The sequence below is a fragment of the Geospiza fortis genome, unplaced genomic scaffold, assembly GCF_000277835.1.
Source record: "Geospiza fortis unplaced genomic scaffold, GeoFor_1.0 scaffold172, whole genome shotgun sequence".
In the NCBI taxonomy this organism is placed as follows: Eukaryota; Metazoa; Chordata; class Aves; order Passeriformes; family Thraupidae; genus Geospiza; species Geospiza fortis.
This window is the reverse complement of record NW_005054309.1, coordinates 11,579,527-11,597,157: the sequence shown is the minus strand read 5'-3', so window position 1 is coordinate 11,597,157 and position 17,631 is coordinate 11,579,527. Positions and strand designations below refer to the sequence as shown.

At 49.8% G+C, this 17,631-nt stretch overlaps 1 protein-coding gene across 5 annotated transcripts in view; it reads left to right on the top strand.

Moving 5' to 3' along the window:
• Window positions 1-13,352, top strand: part of MBNL1 (muscleblind like splicing regulator 1) — a 45,449-nt gene extending 32,097 nt beyond the window's left edge. For 2 of the 5 annotated variants that reach the window (XM_031055365.1, XM_031055364.1), the window contains 4 exons: window positions 71-224; window positions 6,176-6,270; window positions 9,214-9,288; window positions 10,063-13,352. In XM_031055365.1, the coding sequence (XP_030911225.1) occupies window positions 71-224; window positions 6,176-6,270; window positions 9,214-9,270 (306 nt within the window). In that variant the 3' untranslated portion in view covers window positions 9,271-9,288; window positions 10,063-13,352. Of the gene's footprint in view, window positions 1-70; window positions 225-5,451; window positions 5,488-6,175; window positions 6,271-9,213; window positions 9,289-10,062 lie in introns of all 5 variants that reach the window. The other 3 variants (XM_031055367.1, XM_031055366.1, XM_014312312.1) reach the window with 2 other exon arrangements.
• Window positions 13,353-17,631: the final 4,279 nt, after the last annotated feature.

The following is a 17,631-nucleotide window of genomic DNA, read 5'->3' as shown; positions in this document are numbered from 1 at the left end:
CACCCCCTCCCTTTTTTGTTTTTTTCTTTTTTGTTACTGGACTTTATTTTTATACCCATCCACCATTCAGGGAATTCCTCAAGCTGTACTTCCCCCCTTACCAAAGAGGCCTGCGCTTGAAAAAACCAATGGTGCCACCGCAGTCTTTAACACTGGTATCTTCCAATACCAGCAAGCTCTTGCCAACATGCAGTTACAGCAGCATACAGCCTTTCTCCCACCAGGTAAGTGCATCGCTGGCGCCTTTTCAGGGGCGGGAGCGGGGGCATTTCTGGAGCAGCACACTAGGAGGCAGCTGGTGCAAACGCGGTGTGTGCTGGGGCCGCTGTGCCAGGCACAGGCAGCCCCTCCAGGCAGGGCACAGCAGTGCCCCTGCCCCTGGGCGCAGGAGGGGCTGCCTGTGGGCACGCTGCCTTCTCTCTGCTCCTCACAGAGGCTGGGTGGGACTTTTCCAGTCTAACACAAAATCAGCATCCTGCTCTCTCACCCCAAATCAGAATTTGAAATCTCCTCTCTCCTTCCTCTTTTCCTGGATTAACTGCTCTTCCTTCCACATCCCTCAGCTGTTGTGCTTGTTTCCCTGTAAGACCCCTTGGCCTTGGCAGTGGTGGCTCTGAGTCACACACACGAGGGGGTTTTTTAATGAGGTTTTAATGGGGTGCAGTGATCCCAGGCAGCACAGGCAGTCTCACAGGTGGAGAAACACAGACCTACACAAGCAGTCGCAGTTTGGGCATCCATCACTGATGGCTCAGGGCTGGTCTTGGACTGAGTAAGCCAAGTGCTTGTTCTCAGCCAAGAGTCCTGGTGTAATTGGTGAAGATTGATGCCTGTACTATGGACTAAGCAGAAATCCTTTTGGAGGAGTAGTGATGGGACATAAAGCTGGAATATGTGCTTTGGTTCTGCTGATGGCACTGCATGAGAAATGATCTCCAGTATGTCCTGGGAGCTTCTGCCCTTAGTTACACAGCTGAGGTAGTTTGTTACACCTGAACCCACACTAAAGCAGCACCCTCATTCCAGGAATGTGCAGAGCTGATAGATCTGTACTCAAAAATGGGATAGAGTCTGTGAGGACAGCCCTTCTTCATGTGGACCGGGAAGGGGAAGAAATACAGCTAATCAGTCTCTACCCAAAAATTTAAAGGATTTTATCCTGGGCATCTTGGGCAAGTATGTTCCCAGGAGATCAGTACAGTGCCCTTTATTATGCTGTCATGATCTGGCATGCAACCAACTTGTGTACTTTAAATGGCACAAAAATCAGTTTCTTGATCTGTGCATTTTAATAATGCAAAAATGCATTGCAGCCACTGAAATGTATCAGGAAATGTTGCAAAGCTTGCTGGAGTCAGTAGCAAGATGGGCTGGGTAAGCTGCAGGTCAGATCCCTAGCCCACATATTAAAATCCATATAAAAATGTATATGCAGTCATAGACTCATGGAACCACTGAATGGTTTGGGAAGGGCCTTAAAGACCACCTCATTGCAGACCCCCTGCCATGGGGGGACACCTAGCAATAGACCAGGTTGCTCAGAGCCCCATCCAGATAGAATCCTTCCTATGAATGTTAAACAATTCACAGATCTCTTTTGGTGCAGCATGACCAGTGGAGTCTGTAAACTGCAATTTTCCGGCTTCCATGAAAGCAGCAAGGGGCTGGATGGTTTCTGGAAATGCTGGAGCTGCCTTTGTACTTCCCCCTGGAACTCAGGAGCTGGGGTTGTGGTTTGTGTGTGCCAGACCCCATTTGCACCTCATCACAGACTGGGGCCTTTCCCACTGGCTCTTGACACACCTTACCTCAGCTCTTCCTCCAGCACATCCACAGTGGAACCTCCAGGAGCTTGGCAGTGGTTCTTGAGCTTCATTAGACCTTTCCTGACCACTGGAGTTTAGTGTATGTTACACAATAAAAGTAAGGGAGTTTTTAGCCTGAGCTATTATGAATTCTCTCTTTATATTTTTCAGATAGCTGCACTTTGAGCTTTCCAGTAGTCCAGTACTTTCCAAAAAGTTTGAAAAATGTCTTTGGCACCTTGCCCTTTTTAGTTTCTCCCGCTTCAGACGAGCTGGGATCAGTTCCTGTTTGGGCACAGTCACGTGGACACACAGAGTTTCTCCATCTGTCCCTGCGAAGCCGCGGAGAGCGCAGAGCGCGGGTGCCCCCAGCTCCACGGCCACGGAGCAGGGCCAGGGCAGCTCAGTGGCATCTGAATTAAAGTGACATTTTTCAGGTTCAGACACCCAAGGTGTAAGTGCTCGTTTGTGTTCCTAGTTGCTCCAGGCAGAGTGTGCAGGAGGGCTGGAGGGCAGGACGCCTGCAGAACCTACACAGGGTGGGTGTGCCCTGGGCAGGACCCTCCCCTCTGCAGGGCACTTCACTCCTCATGTCCTCCCACTGATACTGCAGGAAACCTCAGATACCTCTTCTGAATTGTAAGGCATTGTTCTGGCTGCCTGTGCGCCGGGGATGTGAAGCACATCCAGGGAACATCCATGCCTGGGAGTGGACACTGCACTCCAGCACACCTGAAGTGATTAAATGTTCTTCAGACATTCACATCACCTCTCTCAGCTAAAGCTCCCTCTGTGCACAGCTCGCCTCTTGAGGTGTCCCCGAAACCATGGCTGCTGGAAGCTGTCCCCAGGCTGAGGGGGGAGCTCAGGGGTGTGACGAGAAAGAGCCAGGAACATTTGTGCTCTTGAGATAAGGGCAGTTAGTGTGCCGAGTCAGGAGGCTCTGCATGCCTGGGTTTGGTTCCTGGCTGCCAGCTGGGGACACCTTGGCAGACGTAGGTGACCCTCCCTCTGTGAATGTGCAGAGCTGCAGGTCCTCAGACCTTCAGCTGCTCCGTGTCCTGCAGTGCAGCTGGGGCTGCTGCAGTGCTCCTGGGGCAGCTGAGTGACATCCTGCCCGGTGCCTGGGACCGTGCTGTGCCTCAGCTCCCTTCTCCCCGGGGTGTGAGTGCAGCTGCTCTGCCCCAGGTGTGTCCCCGGGTGACCAGACTGGCCTTGAGAAGCGAGAGCCTCAGAGCAAGGGGTCGTGTTGGCAGGATGCTCCCAGGAGTTGGGTGGTGCAGCTGCAAGGGGCAGGATTGCAGCTGGCAGCTGAACCCCAGAGCCAGTGAGGAAAGGCTGCAGCTCCCTCTGCGTTGTGTTAACTCGTTGTGTAGTTGTTCAATTACTGCAGCTTCAGCACCAGAGACTCCCTTGCTCCTGCCTGGGACTCAGTGCCCAGAGGCTTTCCTTAAGGGACTTTCCTCCCTGGGGCTGCTGGGCCTGTGCAAAACCGCTGCTCCTCCCCAAAACTTTGGGGAGGGAAAGGTCACACACCACTGCTCACCTCCACAGGAGTGCTTGTGCTGTCTGGAGTGTTGTTTTTAATTAGGCATTAGTAGATTGGGCAGAAGAAATAGACTGAGGGGAATAATACAAGGGAGAAAAGAGAAAAAATAATTAAAACAACAGTAAACCTAGAATATTTCTAGAAATAGCTTTATTGTGTTGCAGAAATAATCTGGTTATGCAGTTGTGGTCATTTAAGTTGGAACATCCTCAAATTAAAAATCTGCCTTGTGCTGAACAGCCAGGGAACATTGAAAGTGAACATTCATTATTCATGTGTTCTCATTAGTAAGTCAAAGCTTCTGAAGTCAAGCTGAATATTAGGATCATAGCAAAAATTATTTTTATTACTGGTAAGAGGATCATAAAGCATAATATCTGTATTTGGGAATTATGCCACCCCAGCAAGCATTCCACTTTCTGCCTCATGTTCATTTGCTTTAATTCCCTTTCAAAACTGTGGGCACTGGTCATAATGTTAATGATGATCATTCAGGCTGAAATTTGGAGCTTTTCACTGAGAAGTGTTACAGGGATGTTTCAGAGTGGGTATAACAGCCAGCCCATGTGTAGCAGTGGGTACTGCACTATTATTACTTGTGCATGGGGTGATGGACCACTGCAGGGCGCACAGCCGTGTGCAGGGGGCACTTCTGCAGAGCCACAGCTCAGAGCTTCTGCTCTGAAACCCCATTAATGCCACGGAGAGCCCACAGGAGGGACCAAAAAAGCAGTTCTGCTTACTGTTTGTACTTTTTAGCCAAATTCTGCTCCATTTTTTAATCTTGCAGGTGATCCCCTTGACTTCAGCCCTGATTTGTGCCAGGGGAGGTCGGGAGAGGCGCCTTTCCTTTACCCTTTCCTTGTCAGTGTGCTCAGTCTCTTCCTTGACACAGAGGTGTAATTGGGGAACAGGATGATGCCCTTGCCTTTGTTGCCTTACAGATAGAGCAGGGACAGAGGATAACCTTGGCCCCAGCAGCAACTGAACTGGCCTGACTTCTTCCCTGCACAGTGAAATGCTGCTGAGGCTGTGCATCCGCTGCAGCGCTGGGCACGGCCGGAGCCATTTCCCGTGCCCAGGACAGCCCAGGATGTCACACAGGCAGCCTTGCCTGGCTGCCTCTGCCAGACTGCTAGGAAGTGTTTCCATTCCCACTGCAGTCTCATTCCCAGAGTTCAGAGTTCATTTCTGTTTCTGCTGTGTCGCTCATCATTAACAGCATTAATAAATGTTATTTGTTACATTAAAAAGTAAATAATGTATTAAAATGGATATTCTGGAAGATCAGTATATGTTTATCATCTTGGAAGCAGAAATAGAAGATTGTGAGATCAGTCTGGTGGAAGGCATTTTGCTGTGTAATTTAATGAGAATTGCCAGCTTGGTGATACTTAAAAATGATGCCAGAATGATCCTAAAAACACCTTCCTGCTCTGGCTCTGGTTGCAGGGCAGAACTCTGCAGGTGTGTGGCCTGACGGGAGATGGGGCTGTGAGCCCCGGCACCAGCAGCTTAAAATACATCCTACAATGTAGAACAGAAAGCAGAGCAGGGCTTGTGGGGTGTCACTGGGAGCTGCTCAGGCACAGGGACCATTCAGCCACGAGAGGAGAGGAGAGGAGAGGAGAGGAGAGGAGAGGAGAGGAGAGGAGAGGCTCTCTCTGTCCCACTGTGCATCTGACGGCTCCAACAAGGACAGCAGTGCCTGGTCCCTGCACTGGGGACCGCAGCACCAGGCAGGGTGAGTTTGAAGCATCTCTTTTGATCTGAGGAGAGCAGGGAAAGGGCCATGACAAGGCTTGTGTCCCAAGGCAGGCAGGTTTCAGGAGCTGTGAGTTAAAGCTGAGGAAGGCTTTCCTGGCCGTGCAGGGGCCAGCAGGGTCCCAGCACAGCTCCACCTGTCCCTGAGGCCTCGTTCTAACGGATCACTGTGCTATTGTGTGGTTTGATTGTGCTGACAGTTACATGCCACTGTGCCCGTAATAACAATTTTTCTTCTTTGTTCAATGAAATTTCTAATTACACGTGTGATGGGTTGTTTTAATTCTTTTCCCTTTCCAAATCCACCTTCCTGTTGCAATGCATGATGAGCAGGCTCAATATTGTGCATGACACCCGCTACAAGTGTTGGTAGGTGCCAGCTTTGTTTCTTGATTATCTTAAACCTGTGGTGCAGCTCACAGACCCTCAAAATCCACTGCTAGATTTAATGTACAGCCCTCGTGCCAGTCCATCTCCCCGAGCCTCCTGCACTAACACCTGTCAATTAAATGTGATTGTTTTATTTAATTGACATGGACACGTAGATGTTAATTTTGTACAGCAGTTTTTAATTGCACATTGTTCCTTGGTGGATTTTGACTGGACTATGAGTTCCAGTGTTTAGAACCTATCTTGTGTTAACTAAAGACTGTATCTTACCATAACCACGTAGCTGTATTCTGTCCTTCTACAAGATTAATTTCTGTTAGCAGTTAATATTTGGGTTGAATTTCTAAAGGACAAAAATTTGTAAATGTAGGGGCATTGAAAAAACTCTCCTGTTGTTTTTCGTATTGAAATGGTTAAGCTTGTTTGTGTCGATTTTCTTGATTTGATGGTAACAAGCATTTTCCCCTTTTTTTTCTCTTCCATCTCCCTCCCCTCCCTCCTGGAATGCTGTCCTGCTTTGCACTGTGGTTGCATGTCACGCGCTGGCAATGATGTCTCGGGCTTTCTGCTGTGGTAAACCATGCTCAATGACCCTCCCACGTGTCGCTCTGGTCCCATACTGCTACACTCTTCTGTACGTTTGCTTATTTGATTTTCCTTCCGAAAGTTCCCATGGTGCACGGTGCTACGCCAGCCACTGTGTCTGCAGCAACAACATCTGCCACAAGTGTTCCCTTCGCTGCAACAGCCACAGCCAACCAGGTTTGCTAATTTACAGCTTTGTTCCTTACAGACAACTCGAAATCGGTGCTTTAATGAGCATGGGGGTTTGGATCTGACCTCTTGTTGGCCTACACATTCTCTCAGAGAGCTGCAGCACAGCTTAATCAGCCCTTAGCTGTGCTCCAAAGGTGCTGCAGTTCCATTTCTGATGCTAAAAATAATTGACAATAGAGTTTCTGACTCAGTCTTGACATTTATAGGCCACGCTGCTTATTTCTGTTCTCAGGGATGCAAAGAGCAAGGGATAATACACAAACCCATGATTTATTTCCATTTCTGTGGAGCCAACAGCTCCTTTCAGTGCAGAACTCAGGGAAAGCCAGGGGAGTCTTTGTGCAGAGGGGTTGCAGGTTCTTACAGTCTGAGCTTAGCAGTCCAAACATGTTCTCTCCTCTTCCAAGCATAAAATAAAACCCTGTGAGCATGGGCCACACAGAAAGGCTTCCTTGAAGCCTTTGTTGCAGCCTGTGATTCTCCTTGGAATGGCCCATTGCTTTGAACAGAGCTCAGATAAGAAAATGCCCCTTAGAGTCTGGGTTTATTTCTCAATAGGCACCCCAGTCATTGCCGTGTTTGGATGTATTTCAGGAACATGAGAGTAAAGCTTTACCACGTAAGTGATTAGAAGTCCTGCCAGGAAAGCCAGAACCAGAGCTCTAAAGATGAGTCTGGGCCAGAGGAGCGGCTGGAGCTGCACCTGAGCACAGGACGCTGTCAGAAAAGCAGATTTCTGTACAACACCTGGCTGAAACAATAAAAATGTTTTAAAGAGCCTCCTGTTCCTCTTCTAAAAGCTAATTATTTTTTGAGGTTTGCTGGGCAGTTAGTTGTCCGTGGCAGGAAGCTGTCAGTCCTGGTCTGATACACAGGTCTTGGTTCCAGCTCAGTGGGATCACGTGTGTGCCCCTTAGAGAAGGGAGCTCCAGGTTCTCCTCAGCGTTGTGCAGGTGTGCTCCTGTGCAGGTACATGTCAGTGTTAAGGCAGGCTTACCTGATGCACTTGGCTCCTGGCTCAGGGCAGGTGGCTCCTCAGGACACCCAGAGCTGCAGAGTGAGCCCCAGGGCCTTTGGCTTCGAGCCTTTGCACCTTTACCTGTTGAGCACTACCATTTTGTGCTGCCCCAGCTGTACATCCCTCGTTAACCTGTCTGCTTCCTCATCTCTCAAAAATACAATTCCCAAATGGCATCATTGCAGTGACACCCAGGCATGCACATCCTGAGCCTCCAAAGGGACCTGGATATTGTAGAATGCCAAAACCAGCCCAGGTTAGTCTGCTCAGCAGCTAGCACGTTCTTCTCTTGAGAAATGTTTGCTGAATGAACAGCTCACTCAGGGCTTTAAACTTGGCCTAAAAATTTGTGTTTTGAAAAGCTAGTTCATAGGTGGGGCTACCTCTGCATATGTGCCACCTCAGCAAGCAACGTCCTGTATGCCCAAAGTCTCTCAATATTGTAGTTTATTGCACCAGACAGTTATTTTCAGGGTGTCTCTGTATCCTGTGCATGTCCTGAGGGTTGTGAGAACAAGATGAGCCACAGAAAAAGTCATTATTTTTAAATCCTCTCTCTGTTAGTAACCATGCACTTCCCAGGGACACCACAGGGAAAACCTTCTGCTGTAGAATCTGGTCATTTCATGCCTTTCCTCCCCAGAGCCTCATAACACCCTTAGTGCAGTTCTGCAGCCAAACCTCCATATATACATATATGCCCATATATGTATATACCCTGTGAGCAATGCTGAAGGTATTTAATGCCACCCAATGCCGTGTGCCTGCATGCCAAAGGCTTATAAAGATGTGGCCCTTCATCTGCCCGGGCTGGTGTGGAAGGTCCTTGGTCTGTTCGACAGCACTGCCCCTGATGCTGCTCCAGTCGGGTGCCGCAGCCTGCCCTGCAGCAGCAGGAAAACATGGTATGAGAAGCTTCATTCTGCTCCAAGCCCATTTCTGTGGAGTTGGCAATGCTGTGATGTGTGAGCTGCCAGGGGAGGAGAGGGCACACGGGTGCAAAAACAGCAGCAGGACCTGCCAATGAGTTAGCTGAGAAGAAACCCCCATTCTCTTTACTGGGCAGATTCGCAGGCCGGCCTTGGTGCCCATCAGCAAAAAGGGTCTTTCCAAGTGCCACAGCCATTTGGGATTGTGCAAATCCACGTTGTGTCCTGGGCCCCAGTGCAGTTCCCTGTGCCTGGGCACGTCTGCTCCCCTGGGCGCTGCGGTGCTGCCGTGACCCGCGGCCGGGGCGCAGTGTCACCTGTCAGTGGCACTGCTGGCACTTGGCTCCGTGTGATCCTGGTTTGTTACACGGCACACTGAGCACACGGGCCCGTGAGGGGAGCCTCGTGCTCAGTCCTGTTAGTGCAGCCGAGCCCTTTGGGGTTGTTTCCCTGCTGGGGAGGCTTTGCGTGCCGGCTGCTGCGCGCGGTGCCGCGGCTGCTGCGGGAAGGGCAGAGCCCTTCTCAGCCGGGCATCTTCACCAGCCATGAACATCAAGCTCAGGGCATCGTAGGCTTGGCATTCAGACCCCAGGACAGTGACAGCAGTGAACACTTCACAAAATCACACTGGAACGAGGCCACTGTAGAATTCATCATCTGACACACTGAAAGCACAGAATTTTGTGTAGGCCAACAAAAAGGGCTATTTTGAATTACTGCACTGCATGACTCGTAGATGTTAACTTCTCCTATTTCCTGAACAACCAGTAATACTTATTTATGTAGTACTTAACCCAGTGTTTTCCAGTTATAAGTTGCTATTGTAGCACTTCAGTTGATTTTAACCTTATAGTTACAATATAAAATCCACCGACTCACAGCTGATCCTCCCTTTCCCAAACTGATGTTCTGTAGCAAATGCTGTGCCTCTGGGTGGGCTCATTGCATCTGTCACTCACTGTTTACATTTCTTACCTGTAGATACCCATAATATCTGCCGAACATCTGACTAGCCACAAGTATGTTACACAGATGTAGACATTTGGTCATCAAACAGTAAGTTCCCAATGTGTTGTTGCTGTATTTTTTTTTCTCTTATGTGTGCAATTTGTTGCTGTAAGGGACAGAATGTTTTTAACTTCTTTCTAATAAAACCAGTAAGCTCTGGGGCCGGAGGCTCTGACCCCCTGAGGGGCCATTCCTCTCCAAGGGGAGATCCCAGTGGCCACATCATGTGTTAGTTTGTACACACCCACCCAGCCCAATCAGGGTTCACAGAGATTTATGTTCTGTGTGTGGTGGCCTCAGCGCTGACCTGAGCTGAGGGCAGACTAGGGGGGAAAGATGATTCCATCAGGTTCTCTTCAGAAAGAATGGCTTTTAAATCTCAAAATTTGGAACCCCAGCATTTCCTGGGTTTGGAAATTCATAATTCTCCTGTTGTTGTGAGATTCCCCCCCTGCAGCCATCCCGTCCCAGGGTGGCTCCTGTTTTGTGTTACCTTCCTCTCTCCTGTGCTCCATTTCTGCCATGTTTTTATTGAATTCCTTGGCCATAATGGAATTATTTCTGAGGGTGAGGATTGACTCTTTGGCCACAGTGGGTTTTTAATCATGGCTGCTCCTTTCAGCTGAGCATAAACATGGTTAAAGTGCTGGAGCACTGCAGGGAGGGTGGATGGCATGGGCTGGGGTGGATGGAATGCCTCGAGTGGGATGGGATGCTTCTGCTGCCCTGCAGGGACACAGCCCCCGTGCGTGGAGCTGGGGCAGGTGTGTGTGAGCCCGAGTGCTGGCTGTGCCGAGAACACTTTGTCTCTTCCCTTCCCAGATGGTATTGGCGGCGAAGAGGCCGGATTTGGGTGGGAAGAGGCCGAGCTCATTAGCCATAGTGTATGTAAATACTGTCCCGCAGCACTGGGAACCCCTCAGCAGTGACATCACACATTGCATGTTAACGAGACGAAGCGAGACCGTGGGACTCCACTGCACACTGTTGCCTATCTACTTTGTACATTGAATTGGTATTTGTGCTGAGGTGATTTCTTGTCCAGGCCCGCAGCATCGTCCGCCTTTCCCGCGCGCTGCCCGGGCGCTGCTGGGGCTGCTCCCCGCCCACGCCGCCTGGAAAGACCGACGATGCTGTAACCAGACATCTATTATGTATTGGTACGTCTGTAGACCAAGATATAATTTTTTAAAGTAAGTTTATTTCTTTCAAGGTTTACAAATAACAAAGGTGCACCTTGTATTTAAAATTGCCATTATAGACGAGAGCGTGCATGCACAGTAATTTTTTGTTTAAGAGTAATATTTTTAATGTAATAGATTGTAAGAAATGAGAAGAGAGGAATCTGACAGAGATGAATGTGCCAAGCAAAACCACAACTGTGTATATTTTAAAGCACATCAATGGCTTTAAGTACCACGTTGTTAAGGATTCTCATGAAGTGCCATAGACTGTACATCCATCAGAGTATTATTTCCGCAGTGTTATTTTCAGAACCACGTTTTCACTGACTTGATGAGTACTGATCAGTCAAAGGGCACCATTCTGTTTCAAACCAAAGCTGTCTCAGAAATGGCCAATTGCTCCTCACAGCCAGTGGGCAGCACCAGAGAGATGCTCCAGCTGTGCGTAACCCTTATGGACAATATTATCTCTAAACTCTCCCAAGGCGTTGTATGTCATATTTATGCATAGTTACTGTATAAGGTGATCTGCAAAGGGAAAAGCCATTTCTGAGACACAGTAACAAATGTTTGAGGAACTTCTTTTGCTCTATTTATAGCCTCTGTCTCGAGTCACAAGGACTATAAATGTTTTGCAGAGATGGGTTTCACTTTAATTCATCAAGTCCCGCGTCCGCGGCGACTCTAAACAAAGACGCAGAAGCACTGACAGCAGATGCATGACAAACCAAAATAGGACAAATGAGATGTTAATTAGTGTAGAAATTGGGTGGGTTAATACTCGGGTGAGTTTTATATGTGATTTTTTTTTTGTTCAGATTAACTGCTTATAGCCTTAGAAAGCCTTTACAAAATAAAAACAAACAAATAGATGTGCATTCAAGTTCTAAGAGTGGATTCATCCAAAGGAATTCCTTTTTGTGGTTTGGATGTTGCAGCCAGTAAAGGATATTTTTGCTCTGTTCAGCCAGGGGCTGCCTGGGGCCAGGCCCCGGGCGGGCAGGGAGGGAGAGGCGCGGGTTCGGTTCTAGAACTCGCCATACTCCGAGTTTACTGCGAGTTTTTATGCTTGAGAGAGATGCTTTATAGATAAGAATGATGTGTTGATTTTCCTGATTGTACTGTACATCTATTAAAGCCTTAGATTATTACATTACGGGTTAAAACCCATACCAATGTAATTTCAATCGTGTTAAGAAAGTATAGGTGACTTCACATGTTATTGTAGTGACTTACCATAGAGAATTTACTTATTTTTTTCTTGTTAAAAGTGTAGTTTTTATTTCTTACATTTATTAGCTCGTTTTCATTTTCTATTACCAGTTGATACCATTTCAGTTCATAGAATTTTGTTTTATTAGAGTTTACTGATGACTTTTTCAAAATACAAAAAAAAAAAGTAGTTTTCTTCATAACATACTCAGTTTGGAATCTATATGTAGTGTCTTATGAGTATTCGTATTATTGTTAACTAAATGATTTCTATTTTACTGATCTAATACGACAATGTAAGAATGTCAGTCATTGTTAGTTCTTGTCTAGTTTTCATTCAAAGAACAAAGATCTTTTATATGGATATCTTATAATTATATAATCATTGCTAAGTAAGAAGTTAAGTTGTTGCTATGGCAACAATCCTGGCAGACAATTGAGTAATATTTTGATGATTTATTTTGTTTGTAATTAGTTATTATGAGAAAAAAAAATCTAGTTCCTAGATATTAGAATAAAATTTATTTTCTACTGTATCCATTTCAAATGTTAAAATATTGTTTAAATATTTTTGAAATCCCTGAATATCAGGCCTTGTTATAAATAAGCTGCATAATCAATAGATCAAGGGACTTTTTGTTGATAATCCAAATACTCAAAGTTTACGTAACAAGAATTCTAGTGTGTGTGTGCAAACTCTTGAGGGTTGATTATGCTGCAGTTGGGACGTCGAGAGCGAAGGTTGACTTTTTGCACTTCTGTATATAGTCAAAAAAGAGAGAAACCTGTATAATAGTAAGATCTTATTTTGAATAAAAATGTCTATAATTACAAGGAGTTTTGTTAAGGCTAAATAAAATGACAGGCTGAACAAAATTGCTTGCAAAAGTGGCACAGAGTTAGCACTCCATCCCCCTTCCAAAAAGTTGCTTTGCTTTATGTGGACAGCTTGTAGTTTGCCAGGATTTTTTCAGCTGGAAAGATCTGCCATCCTTCCGAGATCTCATGACTGACAGAAGCTCCACTGGGTCAAATCTGCCTGAAAATCATTAAGAAACAAAAAAAAAAGGAAAAAAAAAAAAGGAAAAAAAAGAAAAAAAAAAGCAGGTACTTCAGCCCATCCAGGGAATCATGGCTCAGATATTCCGTACATTATTCAAAATCTACTGCATGTTTAAAGTATCAAAATATATTAAAGATATATGCTATTCAAACCAGTTTCTGACAATTTCAGTGGTTTCTTGTTCACAAAAAAAGATTCTTCAAAACAAGTACTGACATTCACAGAGTTCAACCATGGACAGGCAAACGGAACAGCACCCGTAGCTGTAGGGTAGGGGATTGTTTTCTCTCGTAGTGCTCCTGTTCTTCTGGCAGGCGAGGAACAGCCTGGGAGATCTTCCCTTTTCACAGAAGCCTTGCAGGAGCCGCTCATGCTGTGCGTGCCAAAGCTGGGAGCAGGCGTGGGGCTGGGAGCTGACACCAATCAGTAATTAATGAATTAACGAGCTGCGCTCTGCAGCCCCCGGGCCATCTGCTGGAAGGACGGGCGCGCTTGGGTTTGCTCTTAACGTAACCACAGACTTACTTTGCTTGTAGTTGCTCCAGTTACGTACTCTGTCCTGGGCTGCAATTTGGGTTTATGCTTATTTTATTATTACTGCTATAGTTGACCTTGCTGTATGGAAAAAATAAAGTGAAATTGCCCTAATAAAAGTTCTCTTTCTTAATTATCTTTTCCTCTACCACGTTAAAAGCGGCTCCACTGCGCTACGTAGGCTCGAACATGTCTGAGCACTTGTGGGACTGCCCACAATTTATTTTATTTGGTACTGGGGCTTCTCTGCACCAGCGTGTTCCATCCACAGGATGTGTATTAAAATGCCACCTGTTGAGGATATTCCTGTTAGATCCTGGTAAATGCAAAGCACCAGGATCTCTGGATCAGCCCCCGCTGTCGTTACCGTCCTGTGGCAACACCTTTGAGGTTCAGGGACACACTGGGACCCCCAGGCCCTCCCTGCAGGGGATGAGGGGAGTGGGGAATGGGGGCACAGGGAGCTGGATCCTCAGGGAACTGCAGAACAGGGAGCTGGGGGTGCAGGGAATCCAGGCTGAAGGGAGTGAGGGGAAATGGGGGGGCAAGGAGTGGGGAGCAGAAACCCGGAGGCGCAGGGAAAGGGGGAGCAGGGAATGAAGGGAACTGGGAAGGGAGTGAGGGAATGGGGCCGCAGGGAGTGCGGTGCAGCCGGGCAGCGGCTGACATTAGAGGGAGCTCTGCTGCCACGTGTTGCAGCTCCTCCGTTGCAGCTCCTCCGGTTTCCCACAAATCACTGATAATCAAAATTTTCGATCACAACACCACAACTTTAATTGATTGAAGGAAACACCTCAGGGCAGTTGTTTTCCAGGGGGATTGCGGGTGTCTCCTGTGACCCACAGCACGAACTGGCCTTTCCCAGACAGGTCTCGCGTTTTCAGGTCAGCACCCCTGGACACCCCATGCCTGCTGGCCGAGCACCCCGTCCCCTGCACTCCCTTTGTGCCATGCTCAGGATGGCACCAGCATTTCACGTATCCCCACATTCAGCTGCCAAGGACAAACAGCGTGTGGGGCAGTGCCGGTGTTCAGAACTGGCAGAAAGAACCCAGCTCCATTTTCCTCTGTGACTTCGGCTGCGGTGGCTCCCGGCTCCGTCCCAGGGCTCTGCGGGACCCTCGGGCCGGCTCTGTCCTCTGCGGGCTCGGGGCAGCAGCTCTGCCCGGGGCTGTGGCTGCGGGCAGGAGTCAGAGCTGGGGTGCCGAGCAGAGCCACGAGAAGGAGCTGCTGCCAAAGCGGCTCGGGAAACTGCGGCTGTGGCACCTCGCTGTGCCCGCCACGTTTCTGGGATGTGGCACCTCGCATCCCTGCCACCCCTCGGCGTCCCTGCCACCCCTCGGGGATGTGGCACCTTGCTGTGCCCGTCACCCCTGGGGGATGTGGCACCTCGCTGGCCAGGACAATGACAACCACAGCAGCAGCAATGACAACTGCATCAGTTGTGAAAAGCAAAATAATAGAATTTTGTTCCAAGCGTCTCCTGTGTCTGCAGCTGGGAGGCATTTCTGAGCTGGGGAGGATTCTGGGCCTTCGCGGGGGAGGAACAGGAACCTGGGGAAGAGCTCGAATCACCTCTGCTCCCTGGGCAGGAAATGGTTGCAGGAAGAAGGAAGCAGAATAATTCTGAGGGTGTTTTTGCTCCAGATATTGGGTGCACTGGATGCTCTGGGGGCTGGCTCTGCCCCGGGGGGTGGCAGCGCTGCCACAGCTGGGGCTGCTGCCAGGGAGACCCTGACACGTGGTGGCCAAGGGGTCTGGCTGTGGCCACCGTGCCCGTGGCATCGGCAGCTGTAAGCAAAGGGAGGGAAATGTGCCCAGAGTGCCTCTTACCAGCTCTGCCAGCTGCTGCTGGCCCCAGCTCCTCAGCTCGTGGTTTCTGGTGCAAAAAGGAAAATGATGTGAACATATCGTTACTGCACGAAACCCAGTTCTGAACATCTGTGCTGAAGTGAAAACTTCATCCCAAAATAGATGCATAGAGAGGAGTAGCTCACAGGAGAGAGCTGGAGGGAATTCACAAAATCCAACTTGCCCTGTAAAACTTTTGGGAGGTCCCTGAGCCTGTACCAACATTCCCTTTTGAGGGTCCCCTTGCCCACCTGTATTGACCTTTCCCCATACCCAGTATCAGTCTGTTCTGTTCTCCAAAACGCCTCCATGCTGTTTGGAGGAGGTGTCTCTGCTGTGAGATGCACGCCCTGGGTCTGGGCTGCCCTTTCATGGGGTTTACCCACCAGTCATTCGTGGGGTTTATCTGTCATTTTCCTTTGGAGGAGCCTCCTGTGGCCTGGCAGTGCCGGACACCTTCCCCAGTGCAGCTGCTGAGCCCCCGGCACAGGCGTCAGTGAGAGGCCCTTGCTGGCCGTGCCCGTGTCCCCAGGGCAGGCTGGGGCTGGAGGATGCTGCTGCCCAGGGCGGCTCTGGCCCCGGCACCAGCCAGGACTCGGGTGCCCAGCCCAGCGCCCTGGGAATTCCCTGCCCTGGGCAGTGGTGCAGGCCAGGGCTCAGGCCAGAGCCGAGCCTGGAGAGCCAATTCCCTGCCAGAGTGAGGGGCTGGTCCCCCCAGGGTCCTTCCCTGCTGCCTCTGTTCCCTTCTGACTCACCAGCAGGTGCATTGAGCAATCCTCTCTTTCCCAATCTGTTTTCTTGCTCAGGAATTCAGCCACCAGGTTGCTTCCAGGGCAGCAGGAACATAATGCAGCTGCGAGTCCCCACACGTGGCTGGGCCTCTCTGCAGGTGCCGGCACAACCCCTCATTTTCCAGGGAAGGGAGGCAGGGCTGTGTCCAGTGCCCGCTGCAGAGCCCCACGGGGCTGCCACCGGCTCCCCTGGGTGCCATCCTGGTGTCACCTTATTGCAGGGGTTCCACACTGTTCTCTCCTTATCACAAAAGTTTCATACCTTCTTGATATTTTCTCGTGAGCAGTTCTTCAGAGCACTGACTTTTTCTTCTTCACAAAGCAGCCACCTGACTCCAGTTCCCTCCTCACCCAGCCACCCCACTCTTTTATAGCACTCTTCTTCTCACTGGTCACAGCTATGGCCTGTCAGAGTCAGGCCTGTTCCTAATCTTTGATAATTGACCCTGCTGCAACTCCTTAGGGGTAAGATTACTTCCTACACTATCTTTATTTTCTTATATTCTATCCCCCTACAGCATCCTGCAGCCTGAGCCAGCCCTGGGGGCTGCAGGGTGAGCAGGGCAGCTGGGGCTGTGAGCCCCCTGAGCTGGGGCTGCCCGGGGCCAGCCCTGCCCCTCCTGTGGGGCTGGCACAGGGATCACACTGGAGGGCACAGGGATCACACTGGAGGGCACAGGATGGGGCTGGCACAGGGATCACACTGGAGGGCACAGGGATCACACTGGAGGGCACAGGATGGGGCTGGCACAGGGATCAGACAGAAGGGCACAGGATGGGGCTGGCACAGGGATCACACTGGAGGGCACAGGGATCAGACAGAAGGGCACAGGATGGGGCTGGCACAGGGATCACACTGGAAGGCACAGGATGGGGCCAGCCCCACACCCTGAGATGCCCTAACACGGCAGTGACCCACGGGCAGCACCCAGTGTTAGAAACGGCCAGAGCCCTGCTGTGTGTTTGACGTGCCTCTGCCGTGTCATTCCACATCCGCTGCTGGAACGTGGCCCTTTCCTGTTCCTGGATGTCTCTGGGCGTTTTGCACTTCTCCCTGCTGCAGCTCCTGGCAGTGCTCCCCTCCCTGGCACCTGCCAGCCCCAGGCCCGGGCAGTGCCCACCCCCCTCGCCCAGCAGGTCAGTGTCCCTCCAGCCTGCAGCCAGCCAGACACACGGCAGGAAGGGACACGCTTCCAACATTTTTTCTTTTCTTCCCTCCTTTTCTTCTCCCCACAGTCCTGGGCGAGAGTTTGTGATGCTGCAGTTTGAAGGTTCCCACTCATAACAGATGGGCAGCATTTTCTTGTACTTGGTTTGCAAATCCTTTCCCCATGCAGTGGATATTAATGATCACACAAACCAAACTGCTGCTTCCCAAGGGGCACCAGCTCAGACTCCTGCAGGCCAGGAGGAGTGGTGAGGGACCTGGCAGCCTGTCTGAGTGTGCTGTGGCAGTACTCTCAGGCAAACAGAATCCTGCATTAATTTTTGTAAGCCCTCCCATCCTCCCCTTCTGAGCCGAACCGTCATTCTGGGGAGAAATCTGTTAAACCCAGCACATGATTTCTGTCAGCCTTGCTCCGACGCAGTTTTCAAAGGGAGCAGGAAGAAACGTGTCAGCGGCGTCGTGTCTCCTCTTGCCCGGGGATCAGGCGCCGTGCCAAGCTGGGGATGCCTTTGGCAGAGCTGCTGCCCGCCGGGCGCGCCCCGCGCTGCTGCGGGCCCGCGCACCTGGCCCGGCCTGCGGGGGCACGGG